This window comes from Oncorhynchus mykiss, chromosome 21, assembly GCF_057628025.1.
Source record: "Oncorhynchus mykiss isolate SJ-2025 chromosome 21, ASM5762802v1, whole genome shotgun sequence".
Taxonomy (NCBI): domain Eukaryota; kingdom Metazoa; phylum Chordata; class Actinopteri; order Salmoniformes; family Salmonidae; genus Oncorhynchus; species Oncorhynchus mykiss.
This window is the reverse complement of record NC_143042.1, coordinates 34,561,474-34,588,012: the sequence shown is the minus strand read 5'-3', so window position 1 is coordinate 34,588,012 and position 26,539 is coordinate 34,561,474. Positions and strand designations below refer to the sequence as shown.

Here is a 26,539-nt window from a genome sequence, read left to right as displayed (position 1 = left end):
AGACATTTTTGAAAATGTCTAAAAAATATAGATAAAAAATATATCACATGTATCACACTGTACTTTTTTGAAGCACGTTTGGCAGCGATTACCGCATCAGGTCTTCTTGGGTATGATGCCACAAGCTTGGCACACATGTATTTGAGGAGTTTCTCCCTTTCTTCTTTGCAGATCCTCTCAAGCTCTGTCAGGATGAATGGGGAGCGTTGCTGCACAGCTATTTTCATGTTTCACTAGAGATGTTCAATCCGGGCTCTGGCTGGGCAACTCAAGGATATTCACTTGTCCTGAAGCCACTCCTGCGTTATCTTGTCTGTTTGCTTCAAATCAAATCAAAGTTTATTTGTCACGTGCGCCGAATACAACAGGTATAGATAGACCTTAGAGTGCAATGCTTACTTACAGGCTCTAACCAATAGTGCAATAAAGGTATTAGGTGAACAATAGGTAAGTAAAGGAATTAACAACAGTAAAAAGACAGGCTATATACAGTAGCTAGGCTATAAAAGTAGTGAGGCTACATACAGACACCGGTTAGTCAGGCTGATTGAGCTAGTATGTACATGTAGATATGGTTGCAGTGACTATGCGAATATGATGAACAGAGAGTAGCAGAAGCGTAAAAGAGGGGTTGGCGGGTGGTGGGACACAATGCAGATAGCCCAGTTAGCCAATGTGCGGGAGCACTGGTTGGTTGGCCCAATTGAGGTAGTATGTACATCAATGTATAGTTAAAGTGACTATGCATATATGATAAACAGAGAGTAGCAGCAGCATAAAAAGAGTGTCGGGGGGGTTGGGGGGGCACACAATGCAAATAGTCCGGGTACCCCTTTGATTACCTGTTCAGGAGTCTTATGACTTGGGGGTAAAAACTGTTGAGAAGCCTTTTTGTCCTAGACTTGGCACTCCGGTACCGCTTGCTATAAGGTAGTAGAGAGAACAGTCTATGACTGGGGTGGCTGGGGTCTTTGACAATTTTTAGGGCCTTCCTCTGACACCGCCTGGTGTAGAGGTCCTGGATGGCAGGCAGCTTAGCCCCAGTGATGTCCTGGGCCATACGCACTACCCTCTCTAGTGCCTTGCGGTCAGAGACCGAGCAATTGCCATACCAGGCAGTGATGCAACCAGTCAGGATGCTCTCGATGTTGCAGCTGTAGAACCTTTTTCGGATCTCAGGACCAATGCCAAATCTTTTTAGTTTCCTGAGGTGAAATAGGCTTTGTCGTCATTGTCCTCTTGGAAGGTGAACCTTCGCCCCAGTCTGAGGTCCTGAGTGCTCTGAGATCTCTATAGAGAAACTCTAGAGCTCTGTCAGAGTGACCATCGGGTTTATCAGGTGTTACGTTCCCGAGTTTCTGTGTCTTTCTTGTGTATATGTATGTGTGTATTTCAGGAAATGGCTTCCTGGATTCGAAGCAGCTGATTGCTCGGCCCCATCGACGATTGGAGGTCTGATCCCGCCCTCTCCTTAGGGGATACAGCTGTCGGCAATTACAAACTCCTTTTGCAGCTGGATCAAAGCCAGTGTTCCTTTGTTAGGAGGGAGAGCTTCTTGGATGTCCTGTGTTGGTTGTTGAGCAGAGACAGAGTTGTTGAAAGTATTTTGTAGCCGCTACTTCTATCCAAATCTACTAATTATATGTATATTCTAGCTTCTAGGACTGAGTAGTAGGCAGTTTACTCTGGACACATTTTTATCCAAGCTACTCAATACTGCCCCCCTGTCCCAAAGAAGTTAACCCTCAATTTGGCTAAGTGTGAGTTTGGGAAGGCTACTGTGACTTACTTAGGGAACAGGGTGGGACAAGATCAAGTGCGCCCAGTAACTGGCAAAGTGGAAGCAATTGTTGCTTTTCCTGCTCCCACAACTCGCCGCCAGTTGCGCAGATTCCTGGGGATGGTAGGGTACTATCGTACGTTCTGTAATAATTTTTCAATGGTAGTAGTTCCCCTTATATCTCTTCTTAGTCCTAAAGTACCATTTAAGTGGTACCAGGACTGTAACTATGCTATTGAGTCCGCCAAAGCGCTACTTTGTAGTGCCCCAGTGCTTGCCGCCCCCAACTTTGACAAACATTTTAAGTTGGAGGTAGACGCTAGTATAGTGGGGGTGGGTGCGGTTCTCTTGCAGGAAGATGAAGAGGGAGTGGATCGGCCCGTCCGTTTCTTCTCCTGTAAGTTCAACTCGTGTCAGTCAAGTTACTCCACCATTGAACAAGAGACGCTGGCTTTATTGCTAGCCTTACAGTTTTTTGAGGTATATGTGGGCTACAGTGCCTTGCCTGTACTGGTCTTCATGGACCATAATCCTTTGGTGTTTTTGAAGCAAATGTACAATCAGAACCAGCGCCTTATGCGGTGGGCTCTGATTATACAAGGATACAATATACAGATTAACTATGTGAAGGGTTCGGCGAATGTGGTTACCGACGCTCTATCACAGGTTTATTAACTGGGAATGAGTGTTGGTTTTTATTGTTGCAAACTGGGAGTTTGCAGGTTTTGGGGTGGGCGTGTTATGTTCCCGAGTTTCTGTGTTTTGGGTTTGTTTGTCCAAGTTTTTGTCCAAGTTTGTACAGAATCCAGAAACCGGCAAGGGTCAAAACCGGGAGGACTAGCAAAAAGAGAATAGAGAAGGCAGGAGCACGGGGAAAATACGCTGGTTGACTTGGAAATACAAGACGAACTGGCACAGAGAGACAGGAAACTCAGGCATAAATGATCTGGGGAAAACAAGCGACACCTGGAGGGGGTGGAGACAATCACAAGGACAGGGGAAACAGATCAGGGTGTGACAGGGTTCTTGGTCACCTCCCTGACCAAGGCCCTTCTTCCCCGATTGCTCAGTTTGGCTTGGCGGACAGCTCTAGGAAGAGTCTTTGGGGTTCTAAACATCTTCCATTTAAGAATGATTGAGGCCACTGTGTTCTTGGGGACCTTCAATGCTACAGAAATGTTTTGGTATCCTTCCCCAGATCTAGTTTTAATACATTTGCAAAAATTCAAAAATTCTGTTTCCACTTTGACATTATGGGGTAATGTGTGTAGATTGCTTAGAAAAAAACATCTTATTTAATCAATTTTAGAATAAGACTGTAACGTAACAAAATGTGGAAAAAGGTGCATGGCAACAGTTGAACAAGATGAAGGAAAAAGGAAACATTTTAATACAATTAAAATGTTATTAGGAGTAGATTATATTTAGGTCTAGATTGTGTCTATTGTATCTAACTTCATGATGTTATTATTTGTTCTTTCTTTGCAATATAGTTTCCAAGCATATTTAATACGCAAGGGAATAGAAGACATCGGATCCATGAAAAGGGTGCAGTGACTCGACACAATCTATTGTTTGAGTATCAGGCGTATGACCAACAATTGTTTCCACTCAGTACACCCTCCCAGAAAGGCAGCACCTGAGGAGAGAAGCAGGTTTCTCCATCCTTTGTCCCTCCTCCCCTCGCAAATGCTGTGTAAATAGCGGGTGTTTGAGAGAATCTTCCCCTCGACCACACCTCTGTTTTAACAGTATAGCTGTATTTACAGTACCCGTGAGCACAACTTGTTCAAGGTGTGGTGCGATGCTTTTTACCTCACGGAATCGTGCAAGTCTCCAAATCACAGGTAAAGTTTTCACTTTTATCTAATCATGTGGATGTTTTAAAACAACAACTCATTCTTTGTTTTAAAATCAAATTCTATTACGTTTCTTGATTTATTTGGCGCTGGTTAGTTTTATAAATACTATCAGATTATAATTTATGAACCTTTTCTCCCTGGAATAGCCTATGGACGTTTTTCGTTGTTTTTGTCACATTATTTAATTTAATTAGTGGATCTAGGCAACTAATTAATCATGTAAAAACAATAACAGTCTAGTCTTAATTCAACAAGCTTACCCATTCACTATGCAGTGTTTCGTTGTTGTCGAATTCACCACCCATGATATTAACAATTAATTACCAATTACCACAATAATGGCAGGCCTATGTTTATTCACTGGCATTTTCATTTCTTTTTATTGAACCATTATTTTAACAGTTAAGTTGACTGAGAACACATTCTCATTTACGGTTAAGATAGGACAATTTGCCACTGAGGTTAAGACCCCTACTCTTACGATTAGTGCCATGGGATCTTTATTGACCAATGTGTGTTAATGTGTTTATTCAAACTGGTATGATAATTTTTATATTCCCATGAATACATCTCAAAGCTTTTGAAATAGGTTTAGTATCATAATCAACATGGTGCAATGCATCTGACTGGTGATTATTACACTTATAAATGTTTAATTGTAGCTGTCCTTTTTATTCATTATTGTTATTGTGTAACGGTTTTCTTTAGGTGAAGTAGAGGCGGACCAAAATGCTGCGTGGTTGTTATTCATTGTACTTTAATAAAGAAACTGTACACGAATAAACTAACAAAACAAGAAAGTGAAAACCTAAACAGTCCTATCTGGTGCAAACACAGAGACAGGAACAATCACCCACAAACACACAGTGAAACCCAGGCTACCTAAGTATGATTCTCAATCAGAGACAACTAATGACACCTGCCTCTGATTGAGAACCATACTAGGCCGAAACATAGAAATACCCCAAAACATAGAAAAACAAACATAGACTGCCCACCCAACTCACGCCCTGACCATACTAAATAAATACAAAACAAAGGAAATAAAGGTCAGAAGGTGACAGTACCCCCCCCAAAAAACCTTAACCTATAGGGGAGGGTCTGGGTGGGCGTCTGTCCGCGGTGGCGGCTCTGGTGCTGGACGTGGCCCCCACTTCACCATAGTCTTAGTCTGCCTCATTGTCCGCCTCCGTGGCTTCCTAACCATGGCAACTCTTCTCAATGGACAGAGGGGCAGCTCGGGACAAAGGGGCGGCAGCTCAGGACAGAGGGGCGGCAGCTCGGGACAGAGGGGCAGCTGCTCGGGACAGAGGGGCAGCAGCTCTTGGCTGAGGGGCAGGGGCTCTTGGCTGAGGGGCAGGGGCTCTTGGCTGAGGGGCTCTGGCGCCTCTGGGCTGAGGGGCTCTGGCGCCTCTGGGCTGACTGGCGGCACTGGTGGCCCCTGGCTGACTGGCGGCACTGGTTGCCCCTGGCTGACTGGCGGCACTGGCGGCCCCTGGCTGACTGGCGGCACTGGCGGCTCCTTGCAGACTGGCGGCACTGGCGGCTCCTTGCAGACTGGCGGCACTGGCGGCGCTGGGCAGAAGGGTGGCTCAGGCAGCGCTGGGCAGACGGGTGGCTCAGGCGGCGCTGGGCAGATGGCTGGCTCAGGCAGCGCTGGGCAGACGGGAAGCTCCGGCAACGCTAGAGAGGAAGGCTCTGGCAGCGCTGGACTGAGTAGCTCTCGTAGCGCCGAACAGGCGGGAGACTCCGGCTGCGCTGGAGAGGAGGAAGGCTCTGGCAGCGCTGGAGAGGCGGGAGACTCCGACAGCGCTGGAGAGGCGAGGCGCACTGTAGGCCTGATGTGTGGTGCTGGCACTGGTGGTACTGGGCCGAGGACACGCACAAGAAGCCTGGTGCGGGAAGCTGCCACCGGAGGGCTGGTGCGTGGAGGTGGTACTGGGTAGACCGGACCGTGCAGGCGCACTGGAGCTCTTGAGCACCGAGCCTGCCCAACCTTACCTGGTTGAATGCTCCCGGTCGCCCTGCCAGTGCGGCGAGGTGGAATAGCCCGCACTGGGCTATGCAGGCGAACCGGGGACACCATGCGCAAGGCTGGTGCCATGTAAGCCGGGCCCAAGGAGACGCACTAGAGACCAGCTGCGTAGAGCCGGCTTCATGGCACTTGGCTCAATGCTCACTCTAGCCCGGCCGATACGCGGAGCTGGAATGTACCGCACCGGGCTATGCACCTCAAATCAAATCAAATTTTATTTGTCACATACACATGGTTAGCAGATGTTAATGCGAGTGTAGCGAAATGCTTGTGCTTCTAGTTCCGACAATGCAGTAATAACAAGTAATCTAACTAACAATTCCAAAACTACTGTCTTGTACACAGTGTAAGGGGATAAAGAATATGTACATAAGGATATATTAATGAGTGATGGTACAGAGCAGCATAGGCAAGATACAGTAGATGGTATCGAGTACAGTATGTACAAATGAGATGAGTATGTAAACAAAGTGGCATAGTTTAAAGTGGCTAGTGATACATGTATTACATAAGGATACAGTCGATGATATAGAGTACAGTATATACGTATGCATATGAGATGAATAATGTAGGGTAAGTAACATTATATAAGGTAGCATTGTTTAAAGTGGCTAGTGATATGTTTACATCATTTCCCATCAATTCCCATTATTAAAGTGGCTGGAGTTGAGTCAGTGTCAGTGTGTTGGCAGCAGCCACTCAATGTTAGTGGTGGCTGTTTAACAGTCTGATGGCCTTGAGATAGAAGCTGTTTTTCAGTCTCTCGGTCCCAGCTTTGATGCACCTGTACTGACCTCGCCTTCTGGATGATAGCGGGGTGAACAGGCAGTGGCTCGGGTGGTTGATGTCCTTGATGATCTTTATGGCCTTCCTGTGACATCGGGTGGTGTAGGTGTCCTGGAGGGCAGGTAGTTTGCCCCCGGTGATGCGTTGTGCAGACCTCACTACCCTCTGGAGAGCCTTACGGTTGAGGGCGGTGCAGTTGCCATACCAGGCAGTGATACAGCCCGCCAGGATGCTCTCGATTGTGCATCTGTAGAAGTTTGTGAGTGCTTTTGGTGACAAGCCGAATTTCTTCAGCCTCCTGAGGTTGAAGAGGCGCTGCTGCGCCTTCTTCACGATGCTGTCTGTATGAGTGGACCAATTCAGTTTGTCTGTGATGTGTATGCCGAGGAACTTAAAACTTGCTACCCTCTCCACTACTGTTCCATCGATGTGGATAGGGGGGTGTTCCCTCTGCTGTTTCCTGAAGTCCACAATCATCTCCTTAGTTTTGTTGACGTTGAGTGTGAGGTTATTTTCCTGACACCACAATCCGAGGGCCCTCACCTCCTCCCTGTAGGCCGTCTCGTCGTTGTTGGTAATCAAGCCTACCACTGTTGTGTCGTCCGCAAACTTGATGATTGAGTTGGAGGCGTGCGTGGCCACGCAGTCGTGGGTGAACAGGGAGTACAGGAGAGGGCTCAGAACGCACCCTTGTGGGGCCCCAGTGTTGAGGATCAGCGGGAAGGAGATGTTGTTGCCTACCCTCACCACCTGGAGGCGGCCCGTCAGGAAGTCCAGTACCCAGTTGCACAGGGCGGGGTCGAGACCCAGGGTCTCGAGCTTGATGACGAGCTTGGAGGGTACTATGGTGTTGAATGCCGAGCTGTAGTCGATGAACAGCATTCTCACATAGGTATTCCTCTTGTCCAGATGGGTTAGGGTAGTGTGCAGTGTGGTTGAGATTGCATCGTCTGTGGACCTATTTGGGCGGTAAGCAAATTGGAGTGGGTCTAGGGTGTCAGGTAGGGTGGAGGTGATATGGTCCTTGACTAGTCTCTCAAAGCACTTCATGATGACGGATGTGAGTGCTACGGGGCGGTAGTCGTTTAGCTCAGTTACCTTAGCTTTCTTGGGAACAGGAACAATGGTGGCCCTCTTGAAGCATGTGGGAACAGCAGACTGGTATAGGGATTGATTGAATATGTCCGTAAACACACCGGCCAGCTGGTCTGCGCATGCTCTGAGGGCGCGGCTGGGGATGCCGTCTGGGCCTGCAACCTTTGCGAGGGTTAACACGTTTAAATGTCTTACTCACCTCGGCTGCAGTGAAGGAGAGACCGCATGTTTTCGTAGCAGGCCGTGTCAGTGGCACTGTATTGTCCTCAAAGCGGGCAAAAAAGTCATTTAGTCTGCCTGGGAGCAAGACATCCTGGTCCGTGACTGGGCTGGATTTCTTCCTGTAGTCCGTGATTGACTGTAGACCCTGCCACATGCCTCTTGTGTCTGAGCCGTTGAATTGAGATTCTACTTTGTCTCTGTACTGGCGCTTAGCTTGTTTGATAGCCTTGCGGAGGGAATAGCTGCACTGTTTGTATTCGGTCATGTTACCAGACACCTTGCCCTGATTAAAAGCAGTGGTTCGCGCTTTCAGTTTCACACGAATGCTGCCATCAATCCACGGTTTCTGGTTAGGGAATGTTTTAATCGTTGCTATGGGAACGACATCTTCAACGCACGTTCTAATGAACTCGCACACCGAATCAGCGTATTCGTCAATGTTATCTGACGCAATACGAAACATCTCCCAGTCCACGTGATGGAAGCAGTCTTGGAGTGTGGAGTCAGCTTGGTCGGACCAGCGTTGGACAGACCTCAGCGTGGGAGCCTCTTGTTTTAGTTTCTGTCTGTAGGCAGGGATCAACAAAATGGAGTCGTGGTCAGCTTTTCCGAAAGGGGGGCGGGGCAGGGCCTTATATGCATCGCGGAAGTTAGAGTAACAATGATCCAAGGTCTTTCCACCCCTGGTTGCGCAATCGATATGCTGATAAAATTTAGGGAGTCTTGTTTTCAGATTAGCCTTGTTAAAATCCCCACCTACAATGAATGTAGCCTCCGGATAAATCGTTTCCAGTTTGCAGAGAGTTAAATAAAGTTTGTTCAGAGCCATCGATGTGTCTGCTTGGGGGGGGATATATACGGCTGTGATTATAATCGAAGAGAATTCTCTTGGTAGATAATGCGGTCTACATTTGATTGTGAGGAATTCTAAATCAGGTGAACAGAAGGATTTGAGTTCCTGTATGTTTCTTTCATCACACCATGTCACGTTGGCCATGAGGCATACGCCCCCGCCCCTCTTCTTACCAGAAAGATGTTTGTTTCTGTCAGCGCGATGCGTGGAGAAACCCGTTGGCTGCACCGCTTCGGATAGAGTCTCTCCAGTGAGCCATGTTTCAGTGAAGCAAAGGACGTTACAGTCTCTGATGTCCCTCTGGAATGCTACCCTTGCTCGGATTTCATCAACCTTGTTGTCAAGAGACTGGACATTGGCAAGAAGAATGCTAGGGAGTGGTGCACGATGTGCCCGTCTCCGGAGTCTGACCAGAAGACCGCCTCGTTTCCCTCTCTTTCGGAGTCGTTTTTTTGGGTCGCTGCATAGGGTCCACTCCGTTGTCCTGTTTGTAAGGCAGAACACAGGATCCGCGTCGCGAAAAACATATTCTTGGTCGTACTGATGGTGAGTTGACGCTGATCTTATATTCAGTAGTTCTTCTCGACTGTATGTAATGAAACCTAAGATGACCTGGGGTACTAATGTAAGAAATAACACGTAAAAAAACAAAAAACTGCATAGTTTCCTAGGAACGCGAAGCGAGGCGGCCATCTCTGTCGGCGCCGGAAGTATTCCTGCACTGGGGACACCGTGCGCTCCACAGCATAACACGGTGCCTGCCCGGTCTCTCTAGCCCCCCGGTAAGCACAGGAAGTTGGCGTAGGTCTCCTACCTGGCGTCGCCATACTCCCTGTGAGCCCCCCCCCCCAATACATTTTTGGGTCTGACTCTCGGGCTTCCATCCGCGTCGCCGTGCTGCCTCCCCATACCAGCGCCCCTCCGCTTTCGCCGCCTCCAGTTCTTCTTTAGGGCGGCGATATTCTCCAGGCTGAGCCCAGGGTCCTTCTCCGTCCAATTCGTCCTCCCATGTCCATTCCTCTTCTCGCTGCTGTTGCTGTTGCCCGTTACCACGCCGCTTGGTCCTGTTGTGGTGGGTGATTCTGTAACGGTTTTCTTTAGGTGAAGTAGAGGCGGACCAAAATGCAGCGTGGTTGTTATTCATTGTACTTTAATAAAGAAACTGTACACGAATAAACTAACAAAACAAGAAAGTGAAAACCTAAACAGTCCTATCTGGTGCAAATACAGAGACATTAACAATCACCCACAAACACACAGTGAAACCCAGGCTACCTAAGTATGATTCTCAATCAAAGACAACTAATGACACCTGCCTCTGATTGAGAACCATACTAGGCCGAAACATAGAAATACCCCAAAACATAGAAAAACAAACATAGACTGCCCACCCAACTCACGCCCTGACCATACTAAATAAATACAAAACAAAGGAAATAAAGGTCAGAACGTGACATATTGTTAATATTATCATTATTATTATCCTAATCGCCTGGATCTCTGTTACTGTATCAGGAATGGACAATAGCAGCAGACTAATGATCGCAGTCATCATGGTAATGGCGTGCATGGCGATGGGAGCCGAGGCACAGAACTCTTCAATGACTCTGAATGCCACAATGGCACCCAACACCACAATGGCACCCACCGCTACAATGGCACCAACCACGACAATGGCACCCACCACTACAATGGCACCCAATGCCACAATGGCACCCAACGCTACAATGGCACCCAACGCCACAATGGCACCCACTACTACAATGGCACCCAACGCTACAATGGCACCCAACGCTACAATGGCACCCAATGCCACAATGGCACCCACTACTACAATGGCACCCAACGCCACAATGGCACCCACCACTACAAGGGCACCCAACGCCACAATGGCACCCAACGCCACAATGGCACCCACCACCACAATGGCACCCAACGCCACAATGGCACCCAACGCCACAATGGCACCCACCACTACAAGGGCACCCAACGCCACAATGGCACCCAACGCCACAATGGCACCCACCACCACAATGGCACCCACCACCACAATGGCACCCACCACTACAATGGCACCTAAACCGACAATTACATCCAACACGGCAATAGCCCCCACCACCGTCCCAGCTCTCACGGTGAGTTACCTAGGCTACATGTCTCACAGTTTCAGACGACAAAAGAAAAACATTTTCTCTCACTCTTTCTGTTTTTCCTCTCTCAACTATCACTATTTCTCTCTCTAATCGTATATCTTTCTTTCTTTCCTCAACAATAAACTTCACAGACTGACATGGAAACAGGAAGTAGATCAAGCAATAGAGTGCCTGATTGGGAGTTTCAACTGCACTATCTCACATAGCAAACAATGAGGCAAACAATGTTGTAAAACAAGCTTTATTCTTTGTATTTGTCAAGAATCAATATCATTGATTTAAAAGTAAAAAAAATATGTCTACCAATTGCATATTGACCCTTTAAGCTAAAATGAATGACAAACACAACAGCAACTAATGAGGGACTCTTCATACACAGCAAAACATCTCAAGGGCGGATTGTGGAAAGACTCAGTTCTGTGCTGCTGAGCCATCAGACTGTGACCCGGCCATGGCTGGTTCATGTTTCTTCGTCTCCACGCGGCAGTCCTCGGGACAGACCTTCTCCCTCCAGCTACGAGGAGAGTCCAGAGGCTACATCGCTGTAGGCTTGTCCAAAAACACTACCCTGGTATGGAAAACTGCCTTCAAATTAGTATACATTTGACAATACCCAGGAAAAGTGAGTTGGGATTTGTGATTGAAGGAAAGTCATTTTAACCTCTAAAAGTCTACTAAGCTAACATATTACATTGTTTTAAGATGGTCATACTATGTCTCATTTAGTTATTTCATTTGAAACGTTATGACCCCTGTAGGCAAATTTTTAAAAGGCAAAAAATTCCAAATATAAATCATATGGTTTCTATCTTGTTTTTTGGACACTGTTGGCACAAAACTACCTCCATGCTTCCATTCGTTTCTTTTTTACAGGTATCAGTTACCTTCAGGAGAGACCCGTGACACTTGTAGAACAAAACGGAGAATACCATTGTGTTCGTGAGAATATTCCCTTTCCATAGTGGGGTTATATTAGTTTGTAGCCCAAACGGTTCGGACGCTATAGACATAAATTGGCACACCGGCGGTACCAACTTCAGACGAGTGACGTGGGGGTGGTAGAGCGAAACTGAGAACAGCATTGTGTTCGTGAGAGTCTCATCTTTCCATAGAGTGGCCATATTAGTTTGCACGCTACAGATGTTTTGGTGAATAGACCGATTTTTGGGGTGTCTCATGGTCTGACGTTGTACTGTAGCTCGACCACCTTCCACCGCAGATGTGGAAGGCCGACATAGGCGGATGCGATGGATAGAGAAGCAGCCCATGCAAAAACGGACAGATTTTGATGCAAATTTTTGAATTATGTTACTTAGATTAACACATAGGTCAATAGACTCTTAATTAACTTCAGGAAATTCTGGATTTTATACATTTGGGATCTTGAGATGGATATTTAATTAATGACTTAAAAAAAAAGATTTATTTATAGTTATTTGAATTCATCCTCTCGCTCTCCTCTGTAGGGCGTTAATGACACTACCTACGTGTGTGCCAACAACAACGGCACAATGAAGTTCTTCACCACTCTCCTCCTAAATAAAGTTCTGACTGTCACTGGCACGGTGAGTTGAACCAATCGGAAACAATTGTTTCACTTCTGCCTTCCTGGAACGCCTTTCAGGAGCGAGGTTTGAATTCAGGCAAATTCCAGCATTTAACTGATATTCACCCAATGAAGTTGTGAGTTGAACAAGATCTTGAGCCAAGAGTAAGAGTAATTCATGAACTTGAATTAAAACATTTTCTGAGTGGTCATTTAAGTTAAATTTGATCCCAATTGTGCATATACACTCGGGTGCCATTTGGGACAAGGCCATGGAGAATAACAATGTACCTGACTAATTCTAGGCCTACTGACATTTGGCTAATGTCCATTTTGACTAATAACGTTGGGACTCTTGTGTTGTGTAGCTGCCTGTGGACTCTGTGAAGGGCTCTGTCAACGGTCAGATCATCCAGTGCACCTTCTCTGCTACTCTCCCAGAAGCTACCAGGAGCACCAGGAGCGCTGACACCAGCTTCGTCCTCTCCGTTTCCAACGGGACCGTAATTAACGGTGAGGCACTCATCCAAACACGCTCCAGGGTGAAGCTTCCTCTAGATACCGACCTAGGACCAGCTTCCTCTTCCCCAATCCCAACCTTAACGATTAGTGGGGGAAATGCTCAACTGACCCAAGATCAGCGTATACAGGCAACTTCACCCTATACCTCCAAACACCCTGTGGACATTGTATCCCCTCTTTCTGGGCCATCTCTAACTCTCCATGTCTCTCTCTCTTGCTCATCTTTTTCTCCTCCCCCAGGAACCCTGGGTACTCCTAAGGTTGTCCTGGTCAGCAATGCAGCCGTGGACCTGGCCAACCCCAACAGTACTGTGATCAACTCTTTGAACGCCGCCCCCACTAATTCTACTTCCTCCACTACTAATACTTCCACCACTACTGCTACTTCCACCACTACTGCTACTTCCAACATTGCTGCTACTCCCACCACTGCCTCCAGCCATGCCTTGGGCCTGCAGCACGCCCTGTCTCAAGGTACCAACCCCATTGGAAATAGCTACTGCTAACACTTTATAATAATAACTGATAACATGATTGATTAAATGTTAGTATTTCAATATTTGTAAAAATGTCTAGCCGTTTCTAAGGATTAAAAGCACTACAAGTCATGAGCACTTGCTTCATTTCTAAACAATTAATATCGTTTATCAATAAATGATTTGTATTAATTGATAAAGCCTTTATAAACATGTATGCCTTTTTATAACTGTATATTCATGGAAGTTATTATAAAGTGTTACCGTAGTACCTTATCTCATAAAATCCTATAAAATCTTCAGTAGACAACCAATCTTCCTCTCGCTCTCTCTCTCTCTCTCTCTCTCTTCCTCCTTCACAGCTCTGCTGATCCTGCTTGGTGTGCTAGGTATGATGATGCTGTAATGATGATCTGAAGGTGACACACCATGAACTCAGAAATCCTGCATCTTTACTGTCACTGACACTGGCAAGGCTGCATTCCCAAATGACACCCTATTCCCTACATAGTGCACTACTTTCACTGGGTTGGGAATACCGTAGGGTGCCTTTTCAGACGCTCTGATTCTGGGTTAAAAGACCATGTCTGATCTGAAGTTATATGCTTATAAATGCATGCCATTAAACATACATAGTGAAACACTTTCTAGTTGGGGGTAGTAAGACGATAGCGTACAGAATGGATCCGGTGATACAAGGCCCAATGCTAACATTTTCACAATTTCAACCTCATATTCATCACCTCCAGCACCACCATCAACACCAAACATCAAGACCTGTCTTCTTCTATTCTGTTGACCACGAAACGTAGCATATATTGATGTCTCAGGAGGTTGGTGGCACCTTAATTGGGGAAGACAGGCTCATGGTAACGGCTGGAGCGGCATGAGCGGAATGGTGTCAAATACATGGCTTCCAGGTGTTTGATGTTGGTTCAGGTGGTGTTTCAGATAATGAATATGTGGTTGGAATTCCCCTATGTACCCCCCCCATCTCATCCCCTTTAGAATCTTTGTTTTATTTTGTCTTTGCTGATGTGGTTTTATGTTGGTGTAAGTGTGAGTGTGTGTTTAAATGTTTGTCTTGAGTGTTGGCACACATTCTCATAGATGACACCACAAATTGGCAGGAATGTGTGTGTGTGTGTGTGTGTGTGCGTGCGAGCTTGTGTGTCTGTCCAATAATGAAGCCACTGGATGGTGAACTGTTCTTCCTGATTACCCTTTCAAATGAAACATGTTTTAAATGTGCAATTATGGAAATATTTGTATCCATTTTTTTTCCCAACGTTTTTTCCAATGCGTGTTTGACCTTTCGTGGGTATATTTGCTTAATCAGTTGACCCTCAAACGGACAACTTTTAATGCGCTGTACACTCAAAAGCTGACACAGAATCACTCAGGGTTAGTTCGGATTGCGTACTGTTGTATGAGTCATGCCTTTGTAGGGTGCTTCATCAGACAGTTGGTAAAGGTGGCCATGTTTGGAACCAAAAGCGTAACATTTAGAAAGCATAAACGACGAGCTAACAACAAAATGTATAAATACACATAGACTGTAGCACTTTCAACACAATATATGAAAAGTGCTTTACAAATAATGTCGTTATAGTATCATGAATGAATGAATGAATAAAGAGCTGCCTACAAGTAAGTGCCAAAATAAAGGAAACACCAACATAAAGTGTCTTAATAGGTCATTAGGTCACCACAAGCCAGAACAGCTTCAATTAAACTTTGCATAGACTCAACACATTTCTGGGGTTCTTATTGGAGGGATGCGACACCATTCTTCCACGAGAAATTCCATCATTTGGTGTTTTGTTGATGTTAGTGGAAATCGCCGCTCCAGATGATCCTATAAGTGTTCAATTGAGTTGAGATCTCGTGACTGAAATGGCCAGGGCATATGGTTTACATCGTTTTCATGCTCATCAAACCATTCAGTGACCACTCGTGCCCTGTTGACGGGACCTTGTCACCCCATGGGGGCATAGCCATGTTTGCCAAAATAATGGCCTGCCCAGCATTTTTATACATGACCCTAAGCATGATGGGACGTTAACTGCTTAATTAACTCAGGAACGACACCTGTGTGGAAGCACCTGCTTTCCATACACTTTGTATTCCTCATTTACTCAAGCATTTCCATTATTTCGGCCGATAAATATACATCTCTATTCATGAAAAAAAATACCCCAAAAAGGTAATTTTTACACCTCTTCACTTCCTTGGCTCAACATTGGAGGCAACCAAAACCCAACACTGTTTTATGTCAGGTACTTGACTTAACGTATTCCTTTCAGCTCCTAGTAGAGCAAGGGCCTCAAACATTAGATAAAGAGCATGTGTAAAACATCCTTAGAAATCATATTTTCAGAACACAAGAACATGTATTACAGTTTTAACATTAGCATTGAGAAGTATACTCTGGTATTGGAATGGTATATTATTGGTATTTATGTTTGTTTTGTGTTATGTGTACATTTCAACAAATAAAAGCAATTCTTCAAAAATTACTATTTGACAGGAGAAAATATACACATACATTTGAATTAACAGCCGAGACTACTGTATAGAAAACGCCCCACTAATTGTTCACTATACAGAGAATATGAAGCTGGTTCAATGTTTAACTTGCCTGTAGAGCGCTCCTTTGGTAGCACCCCAGGTTTCAGGTTGGTAGAAGAGGTTTGTGTAGATCAACAGTATCAACAGGCCTGGAAAAACTAACACACAATTTAAAAAAAAAAAAAATTGAGTGATTTTTCAACATGACTGTTCTACACTGCCACCTACTGGCTGACTCAAGTAATAATCAACGGGCTCAACGGCATTAGAGCAGTGGTTCCCAAATTTCTTATAGTCCAAACAAATGTTTTTTTTCCATCCTTGTAAGCCTGCCACACACACACACACACACACTATACGATACATTTATTAAACATAAGAATTAGTGTAAGTTTTTGTCACAACCCGGCTCATGGGAAGTGTTATAATAATCAATAATTTTGCTATTTATATAACCATCTTACTTATAAAACCTTATTTGTTCATCGAAAATTGTGAATAACTCACCACAGGTTAATGAGAAGGGTGTGCTTTAACAAAGTTAACTGTTTTCACTGTAGTGTCCAAAATGTCTTTCAAGCTGTCAGGCATTCCCTTGGCAGCAAGAGCCTCTCGGTGGATGCTGCGGGAGCAACTGCTTGCACGCACGTTACCACTCCACTACGTCTCCCTGTCATGGCTTTTGCGCCATCAGCACAGATACCAACATGAGCAGCAGCTACGTTTGGCTGCATACGGACTGTTAGTGGAATTCCCGCAAGAGAGTAGCGGATAATGTGATTGGATGTTAATTTTTTGACTAGGTTACCTGTATTTGACATTGTGTTGTTATTTTGCTGAACACTAGATGGTTTAATTGCATTTTTGGCAGTAAAACGAGGCTACTCAGGCGAGAAAAAACCTCACCCCATTGGAAAATATAAATGGACTGTTTGAAAATGTGAAGGAAAAAAAGAGTAAAAAAAAAAAATGTGAATTTTTAAAATGTGAATTACATCATTTTTATTTGGCATACCCCCGACAGCATTGCGCGTGTACCCCAGTTTGGAAATACCTGTTGTAGAGGACCACAGTCAACAATGACCACAGTGCATGATAAATTACAAAAGAAATGTTGACTTTATTCACGGCGAATCAATGGCTTCACAGGGCTTGAGGGAAGTCGAATTGAGAAATCTGTCTAAAGTGTGGTGGAGGTAGAGGCAAATTCACCAGCAGGAGAAGAATAAGGCAAAATGTTAATAATACATTTCAAAAACAATCCTTCAAAACACATCCTCGTTCCTGTTTGTGTGTTTGTGTGTGTGTATGTGTGTGCTCGTGCGTGTGTGTGTGTGTGTGTGCAAGCATGCTAGTATACGTGCAACAATTGGTGTCAGCATAGTCAAAACATTTACATTTCAAATACGGTTTTCTGAAGCTTACCATCATCCTCAACGGACCCCAGGAAATATAACACTTTTTGAAAGCCAATGACTGGACCTCAGGGTCAAGTTTTTAAGAACTCATATTTTTATATGAGGATCATAGGCAATTTAATTTATCACCTCCACCTGAAATAAATAATCTAAGTATTAAATAATGGAAGTTTACACAGGACGGTTTACACCTGAGGAGGATGAATCCACTGTACCAATTTTGGTAATACCACTTACTGGTGTTTTGTTGATCAGGTCCATTGTTGTTCCATTGTACAAGGCGATTAAAAAAAAACTATGTCTCATTTTCATACAACACAATCATTGACTCATTGGCAAGAAAAAGGTTTAATACAAAGGTGAGATTCATTATATTTTAGGATTATCTTTTTTTTTATGTTTACAATTTTAATATCAGCATTTTAATCTGTTTGTTATGAATGAATTAAGTACATATGTTTTAATAATTGATGATGAATTGAGAGGTTCTGGTAATGTCTAAGCATCTGATTCGTAAAACTGTCCAAGTGGGTTGCCATACACAAGGTCACTGGTTTGAATCCCACCCTAACCTTAACCAATTGGAATTACTTGCCCAAACGTAAACAATATCTAAACTTACTTGCCTAAACTTTACCACTTCATTGCATTAGTTTCTGCCCTAGAGGCAAAGCCGCCCTGGATACTTTGCATTACCATGCTTTGATTTGTTTTGTATTTCCCTAATGATCCCCAGGTATTCCCCAAGTCTCTCTGGGGGTTTCATTAATTCATCTCCACTATGTAAGGTGAGCTGGTTGTGACAGAGATGTAAGTGCAGTTCCTAGGGTCGTTCCTATGACTGCAGTCCTCAAGTGCTTTCTTTGTCTCAAACTCTGGGTAGGGTAAAAGAAAATGACAACAAAAAGTCATTTTTTAACTTTTTTCTTCCATACTTTTGGGCCTTGACTCCTAGCTGTGCGGCTTGACCAGGAGCATATCAGAACTCTTATTGGCCAACAGGAATGTTTTCCCGGGTCATGTAACACTTTATTTGAAGGAACAAATATTAGCCACTCATTTGTAGTTTAGAAGTGTGCATAAGTATCTTATAAGGCCTTTATTACGTCTCATTAGCCATATATTAGGCCAATCCTTAATAACCCCTTTAGCATATTCATATTTAATAAAGAGCAAGTTACACAAGAAACAAACTCTCAGCAAGCTGTCTCAAGGACGGGACTAATAAGGCTACGCCCTGTATAATAACAGTACCTCAATATGTGTTTCCTAGGTTACATTTCAGAATAGGGAACACGTATTGAGGTACTGTTATTATACAGCTTACTAAGAGTCTGTTTGTTGTGTAACTTACTCTTTTTTAAAGGTCCAACGCAGCTGTTTTTATCTCAATATTTGACTCATTTCTGGGTAACTGTGATTGTTTTCAGTTGAAATGGTCAAAAATAAAAATGCTTCTTCGCAAAGGGCAACAGCTCAAGCAAGACATTTGCTAGGACTGTCTGCGAGCAGCTCAAGCAAGACATTTGCTAGGACTGTCTGTGAGTGTTCTGAGTGGGAAGGGGATTTTTTTGTTGCTGTTATTGACAGAGAGGTTTCGAACTCTCTTTGTTATTGTCACGCCCTGACCTTAGAGAGCCTTTTTTATGTCTCTATTTGGTTTGGTCAGGGTGTGACTTGGGTTCGGCATTCTATGTTCTTCATTTCTAGGTTTTGTGTTTCTATGTTTTGGCCGGGTATGGTTCTCAAACAGGGACAGCTGTCTATCGCTGTCTCTGATTGGGAATCATACTTAGGCAGCCTTTTCCCACCTGTGTTTTGTGGGTTGTTGTTTTCTGTTTTGTGCCTGCACCAGACAGAACTGTTTCATTTTGTTATTTGTTTCAGTGTTCAGTTTGAATAAATCATCATGAACACGTACCACGCTGCGCTTTGGTCCTCTTCTTCAGACGAGCGTTACAATTATTGGTCTATTTGAACAAATGTATCACATGGTGACGTCACCATGGAAGGCCTAAACTCCATTCCAACAAAACAGGCTGACAGAAAAGTAGTTGAGTGTCATCCACATCGGACCCAAGGTCTGTCTTGAAAAATGTATTTGTTGTCAATGTGTTCATTCATTGCAGTGGCTTCAGTTGCATGTTACTTCATGAATAAACTAGTAGTAACTGCTCTAACACACTGCTCTCTGCACTTAACCTGGTTGAATAGAGCTTTAACCAATAAACAACCAATAAAGAACCTGAGAGTGTTTGTCGGAGACTGTAGAGTAGACAACAGTACCTCGACATGGCAGTGTAGTGTGTGATACAACTGTGATATGACTTTATATGCCGCCTTTTACAGACTGTCCTAAGATTGGTGAGAGCTATCATGTTTGTCGTATTTTTTTAGGAAGAATGTGGGACCAGCCGGACCTAAAGGCGAGATAGGGGAGACTGGAGGTAAGCAGCAGTCCATCTGAGAATCATTATTGGAATAAAAATGACCATGTTATTTCAGTTTACCAAGGTTGAAGAAACATGAGTCTAGTGTCATGTTCTTTCACATACAAGACTCCAGTTTGATCAGCCATTCGCTCTCTTAGAACCATGAGCTCAAAGCCAAGTTGATATGACTTGTGATAAAAATATTGTTATAGTATGTGAAATTGAATTTTTCCTCACAAAATCACTCAGAGGTAGAGTTGGATAGCCTACCTTTGAATTCCTATTAATCTTCAACCAAAGACAATTCCCAAAGCAATACTACTCTACCACATCTGCCAGCTGGTAAGCAGAGCTAAGCAGCTCGCAAACTGTTTTAATGAAACACAAGATGAAAAATAAAATAGCAAACTGATGCATATAGTATGTTAAACCGTTTTCTCATATCTGTTGACTTTTTAATATGAATTTGTAATTTATTTTTAGCAGTGTGCCAAAAAGGAAAACAGATAATTATTTCACCCTGTTCAACTGATAATACGCATGTGTTTCAGGTACAGAGGACAATAAAAAACATGACCAAATAAACAAGTTGACGACAGTATACAGCTCTTGTTTCGACACTTGAACTTGTGAATGCTTTCACTTTAGCCTAAAGGCATTTATGAGTTCTTGTAAATCACATGATCTGAATGCTTTAGTTTAGCCCAAACTTCGCTGTAGTCCCTCCCAGCTGACACAATGGTTGATAGTTGATCCAGGATTGCTGAACATGTAATGCGGATATGGGTGTGGGTGGGTTAGTTTGATCATGCCACAGAAGCAGAGGAGCCCTGCACATAAGACTGGAACTCCTATTCAAATCAGAGTTTAGGTAAACCAACAGCACAACCAGCAGACAGACAAGCAAAGGTAAGCCTGTGTAAATAACATATACACCTTACTGGTATGTTTGTATTACCGCAAACGCAAATGTGTTTATACACTGAGTGTACAAAATATTAGGAACACCTAAACTTTCCATGACAGACTGGTGAATCCAGGTGAAAGATATGATCCCTTACTGAAGTCACTTCTTAAAACCACTTCAGGCAGCGTAGATGAAGGAGAGGAGACAGGTTAAAGAAGGATTTTTAAGCCTTGAGACAATTGAGACATGGATTGTGTATGTGTGCCTTTCAGGGGATGAATGGGAAAGACCAAATATTTACAGTAAGTGCCTTTGAACGGGGTATGGTTGTAGGTGCCAGGTGCATTGGTTTCAGTGTGTCAAGAACTGCAACGCTGCCAGGTTTTTTTCACGCTCAACAGCTTCCCCTGTGTATCAAGAATGGTCCACCACCCAAAAGACATCCAGCCATCTTGGCACAACTGTGGGAACCGTTGGAGACAACATAGGCCAGTATCCCTGTGAATCACTTTCAACACCTTGAGGAGTCCATGCCCAGACGAACTCAGGCTGTTCTGAGGACAAAAGGGGGTGCAACTCAATATTAAGAAGGTGTTCCTAAAGTTTTGTACACTTAGTGTATATTGTAATTTATTTTATTGATTGTCAAATAATATTGCATTGCTCATTGACATGAGTGAAACACAGACTCTAGTGAAATTTAAAGATGGGGAAAACACAGAGTGTCCTTGAGAAGAAAGGATACACTACCCAGAAGGAGGTAGAGAACGGTGTCATAGCTACTGACAAACATGGTGACCAGTTCTTCATTAAAGAGATCAAACTCAATGAGGTATGTGAGAACATTTTGTTATTTCTGAATTGATTATATCTTAGAGTTTTTTGGAATGATCACAGAGGGATAGGATACATAATTGGTTTTCAATTATAGGCAACTCTGCAGTTGCAACAATAATGACTGTGTTCATAAAGATAAAATACATAATTCACATGCATATGTCTTTCAATTAGTCACGTATTATTTGTTTTGACAGACATCTGTCCTGAACTCCAGTGTTGAAAGCCTCAGACAGATTAGTCACCCCCACATTGTAAGCTACAAAAACTCATTTCTAGGTAACTACATCATTATCGTTGTCGTTACATTTGAATTTAAATGTATTTTATTTGTTTCAAAGACAATGTATTGGAATTACAAGGTAATACAGTATCAGCAACTTCAACAAGTGAACTACTACAGTATTAATATGTTTCACGATTAGAATTCTCAGGTAGTATTCACACACAAACTACAAATACATTTTCACAGAGGATAACTGCTACTATATAGTGACAGACCATTGTGCAAAGGGAAATCTGTCACAGAAGATACAAGAGCAGATGACAAACCCTACAGAAGAGTACTCTGAGAAGGTAGCTGAAGTAATAACTAGAAAATTCCACACCACAACTGTTTTTATTTTAGGCTAAATATATAATCACTTTGATACCTTCACAGATTATGGACTGGTTTGTCAAGATCTGCATGGCCCTGAAGCATGTACATAACCAGGGCCTTCTTCACAGAGAACTGAGACCCCAGGTACAGCTAATAGAACATCATGCAAAGGCTATTAGTTTAAAGAGAGCCTGGATTATTTTTTTTTAAGAAAAAGGAGGGTTGAAAAAATGTCAGGTTTTATGTAAAGCCTAGTTATTATTATTTTATTTTATTAAAATGTAACCTTCATTTAACTAGGCAAGTCAGTTAATAACAATTTTGTATTTACAATGACACATGTAAAGCCTTCTTAAACAATCAACCACATGTAATGATTTGGGTGGGATTGTTGACATGGAATTCACAGCAATAGAAATAGAGATGATTGCAAAAACGTTTGATATGATTCATGTCAGTGCCTAAATGAAATAATGGAATGTCATAAACTGTTGCTTAACGCCTCAACTGTACAATGATATTTTATGATCCATACTAGAGCGTACTCCTCACGGAATTTGAAACACTTCGTTTGGGAGCGTTTGCAAGTGTCAATGAAAAGTATGTTACTTGGCTCATGATGAATTTACACAACACATATTAATAGTTAAATACATTAATAGTTGAGCATTTTTGATTACATCAATGAGTATTTTAGTATTTTTTTGTGTTCATGTTCCAATTTCTTTTATCAGGACTACCAACGAGGATGGAATGGTGGGTTATTTAGGCCCAGAGATTCTAACTGGTGGAATATATGACACCAAAAGGTAGAAAATATTTAACATGCATATTTAAATATATATTCCTGATTTTTTTTTTTTTTAAGATATTGATTAAATAGTTAGTATTTTTTTTTTTTTTAAGATATTGATTAAATAGTTAGTAATTACCCAAAATGTTGAAGGTATAGTGAGGTGAGAATGAAATCACTAAAGCTAACAAAACATTTGAGGGTGGATAATCAATCATTTACTGTAACTTGAACCTTCTGTCACAAGGCCTATGATATGGTATCATAAAATATGTCAAATATGTCAAAGTGATGTCACAAGCCATACTGTATGTTAGGTAAGCCAAGCCAATAAAATGACCAAGACAGATCAGCTGTCATGGCGCGCGCGCACACACACACACACACACCCCACACTGGATATGTTTATGACATATCTATGAAGGCTTTATTATGGGGTTATAAATGTGAAACTATACGTGTGAGGGTTATGCAGTGTAAAATAATGAGAATAACATGAGAATTTATTTATTTATTTTCCATCTTTGCAGTGATATTTGGTCCTTGGGATGCGTGCTGTATGAGTTGTGTATGCTTCAGTGTGCAGTAAGTAATCCTGCATTCAAATGCCCATTGTAATTTCGCATTTTCCAGTTAAGGTTGAGTGTAGTCAAATGGTTTTAAAGTAGAAATAATTCTTCAACTAATGAGATAACAGCATCTACCCAGCTATCTAAAGATAGCTAACATTGACAAAGTCAAACTAACTACCTGCATTTTATAAAAATTATTAAGATTGTAAGATTGCTCTGTATAATCACTTTTCAGCTGAAAAGTTAAAAGATCATATACCACAACATGTAAACTCGGGTTGCAAAATTCTGACTTGAAGGGTCAATCAACATCCAATTATTCCGACACATATTGAATGCATTCTATGTTGCCTGTCCACCACCTAGCTAAAGGATATTGGGTGATCATAGACAGTTCTTTCTTCACAGTTCACTGCAGAGAACACAATCAAGCTCATCCGCCAAATATTGGGAGGTTCTTACCCATCTCTCCCAGAAAGCTTCTCATCTGAGCTCCGCGACCTCCTGTGTGACATCTTCCAACAAGACCCGACCATTAGGCCTTCAGCTGCTGACATCATGGCAAAACCCTTCATTATCAGTTTCATCACAAAAAAGGTTTGCTATGCAATTTCAATCAATCAATTGTTCAATATGTATGTTTATCCATCCAACCATCTACATTTCCATTCATTCATTCATCTAAATGTATTCATGCTTTTCTATAGAGTGAGAAAACTGTGGAGGAACTCCAGACCACCTTGGACAAGCTGAGAACTCTGGCAGACGGCTTGGAGAGTATGCACAAAGGCACCACCATAGGCAGTCTGACGGGAGGTGTTATTGGAGCAGCTGGAGGAATCACCTCTATAGTGGGGCTTATCCTGGCTCCCTTCACTCTGGGCGCCTCCCTGATCGTCACCGGGGTTGGTATTGGGGTGGCTGTCGCTGGTGGAGCCACAGCCGGAGTATCAAACATCACCAACATGGTCAATCAGTCCACCGACCGCCGAGCCATCAAGAACATCATCAAGGAGTTCCAGGAGAAGATGAACTCTGTGGTGACATCTCTGCAAGACATCGCTGAGGGTTTGGAGACACTCATGCAAAGTAGCTCTTCTAAGATAAAAAGTGCCGGTTTCAATGTAGAGGCCGCTGCTAGTGCTGGGGTGAGGGCTGGGAAAGGCCTTGCGGGCACAATAGAGCTCTTCAGACTACTCCGGGTGGCCAATATTGGCAAGGTGGCAGCCCAAACTGCCAGGGCAGTGCGTGTGGCAGAGGTGGCGACAGGAATATTTTCCGCTTTTTTTGTAGCGGTTGATATCTTCTTCATCGCCATGGACGCCAGAGAGATCCACAACATCCGACAGGCGAAGGCGAATGAACAGTCTGGTGATACCAGCAAGTTAGAAGTGATGGACACAGACTCCATCACTGAGCTGGAGCCTGGATGTGAAGAACCAAAGGCTGAGGTCAAGTCAGAGACCATGAAGTTCATCCAGGCGATCAGACAGACAGCTGAACAGCTACAGGAGAGCCTGGACGAACTGAGTGACGTCATCTCGTTCATTCCTAAGATAGAGGACTGTTACTTAGACGACTGATCTACTCAGTGATTGTACGGGATGCATAAACAACAGATCCAATCATACTTTAATATTGAACTTCTCTGTAATAGACCGGTATGGGCAGATGTCCGTTTTGATCGCCAGAAACTCACTTTCATCCTTAAGACATGGCTTGTACAACTCAGTTATGACAACTAAATGTTACAGAATCAAAATCTATATCACAGACACCACTACTTCTGAAAATATTAATTTTATATCACAACTGTCAGGATTGATTTGACCTGTGTATTATATTCATGAAACAAATTGTATCAAAGCAGTAAGCAACTGCAAAATGATCCGTTTCAATCTATTAATGGATGAAAGTGCATGATGATTGTATGGAATTGTGTTAATAAAATATTTACTGAAATGTTTCTCAAATATTGTGCATGAACGTTTCTTCATGGTAAAATAATAAAGATCAGTTCATTATTTTAAAGTGTACAATGCACCAATCTGTCTTTTGGCCTGATGGTAGCATTTTCCAGGCCCAAATACACACTGGTAAACCCTGTTGAAGTACAAACAACAGATATATTTCAAAAACGTTCATATTTAGCAGCCTGTTAGTATCCGGTACTTTTTGTGTTGCACCTGTATCCTGGAAAATGGACGTGTCTGCGAATGGCCATCTGTTAACACACACAAGGACGGACTTGACCTCAGGTGAACCCAAAGAATCACATTAACCGTGTACACATTCTCCATGTGGTCCTGTGTGGCTCAGTCAGTAAGACTTCAGAGTCGTGAGTTCAATTCCCATTGGAGTCACAAATTGTTCTGTAAGACACTGCATAAAAGCATCAAGCTAAATGACAATATCCATGCTGCCTAAGAATACTCTGTTTGAATAGTTCCATTTTATACATTTTTCATAGAGTCCTTGAACATGTCTGTTTTTTTCGCTGCGTCCTAATGACACTGTAACATTGCGTAATGTTTCACATGGAAATGTATATAAAGGAAAGAGACAGCACTACGAGCTACCCAGGTAGCCGAGGGGTTTTGTGTGAATTTTGATGCTACTTACGTACAAGTTGTAGAATGAAGGACTGACTCAGACCCTGGTGCGGACGTGTCTGTCTGGGACTCAAACTCTCAGTGAAGAATCTGGAGAAGTCAACCTGAATGACATCGTGGTACAGATTCAGCCTGAACAGGCACAGGGCGTAGACTGAAGTTCTTCTCAGATCCAAGCACCAGCCCTAGCCAACACAATCAGCAGCTGACAGCCAGACATGTGTAACCTTCTGATAGAGCTAGGAACCATGAAAACGGACAGCTACAGAGAACAGTTGGAGGAACTGAAAAACATGGAGACTACTGTTGACTCCTAAATGCAAATTAAAGTAATCCAAATCCAATGTTTAAACAAATGAATTTCTATATCATGTATTCAAGGGTTCAGAATGAGAATGTGTTTGTTTTTGAGCCACATGCCTGTTAGCCGAAGACGAATGTCCATTCCTAACAAGAATGGACAAAG

At 43.1% G+C, this 26,539-nt stretch overlaps 2 protein-coding genes across 5 annotated transcripts; both read left to right on the top strand.

Annotated features, from left to right (window-relative positions):
• Positions 1-3,273: 3,273 nt before the first annotated feature.
• On the top strand, positions 3,274-15,846 carry si:cabz01007794.1 (uncharacterized). The gene is made up of 7 exons (XM_036957835.2): positions 3,274-3,627; positions 10,149-10,768; positions 11,166-11,357; positions 12,253-12,351; positions 12,701-12,845; positions 13,095-13,328; positions 13,693-15,846. The coding sequence occupies exons 1-7, from the start codon at positions 3,585-3,587 to the stop codon at positions 13,734-13,736; spliced, it is 1,377 nt and encodes a 458-aa protein (XP_036813730.2). The 5' UTR covers positions 3,274-3,584; the 3' UTR covers positions 13,737-15,846.
• A 4,578-nt stretch (positions 15,847-20,424) lies between these two features.
• On the top strand, positions 20,425-25,434 carry LOC110500412 (uncharacterized). 4 transcript variants are annotated; one of them, XM_036957829.2, is made up of 10 exons: positions 20,425-20,660; positions 21,346-21,490; positions 21,693-21,774; positions 21,968-22,071; positions 22,157-22,240; positions 22,635-22,696; positions 22,831-22,905; positions 23,420-23,474; positions 23,870-24,058; positions 24,169-25,434. In XM_036957829.2, exons 2-10 carry the CDS (start codon positions 21,365-21,367, stop codon positions 25,042-25,044), a joined length of 1,653 nt encoding a protein of 550 aa, XP_036813724.2. In that variant the 5' UTR covers positions 20,425-20,660; positions 21,346-21,364; the 3' UTR covers positions 25,045-25,434. The 4 variants fall into 4 exon arrangements, with proteins under 4 accessions (XP_036813724.2, XP_090070601.1, XP_036813725.2 ...); XM_090214475.1 differs by having other exon boundaries at positions 20,496-20,660; positions 20,931-21,490; XM_036957830.2 differs by having other exon boundaries at positions 20,517-20,660; positions 21,336-21,490.
• The last annotated feature ends 1,105 nt before the right edge of the window (positions 25,435-26,539 follow it).

Excerpts from the sequence above, each read along its gene's own strand:
- si:cabz01007794.1 (XM_036957835.2), top strand. The coding sequence starts at position 3,585 with ATGCTTTTTACCTCACGGAATCGTGCAAGTCTCCAAATCACAG. Across the intron at positions 11,358-12,252 it reads TGTCCAAAAACACTACCCTG|GGCGTTAATGACACTACCTA; the intron begins GTATGGAAAACT and ends TCTCCTCTGTAG. Across the intron at positions 13,329-13,692 it reads GCAGCACGCCCTGTCTCAAG|CTCTGCTGATCCTGCTTGGT; the intron begins GTACCAACCCCA and ends CCTCCTTCACAG.
- LOC110500412 (XM_036957829.2), top strand. The coding sequence starts at position 21,365 with ATGGGGAAAACACAGAGTGTCCTTGAGAAGAAAGGATACACTACCCAG. Across the intron at positions 21,491-21,692 it reads AAGAGATCAAACTCAATGAG|ACATCTGTCCTGAACTCCAG; the intron begins GTATGTGAGAAC and ends TTGTTTTGACAG. Across the intron at positions 22,072-22,156 it reads CAGAAGAGTACTCTGAGAAG|ATTATGGACTGGTTTGTCAA; the intron begins GTAGCTGAAGTA and ends ATACCTTCACAG.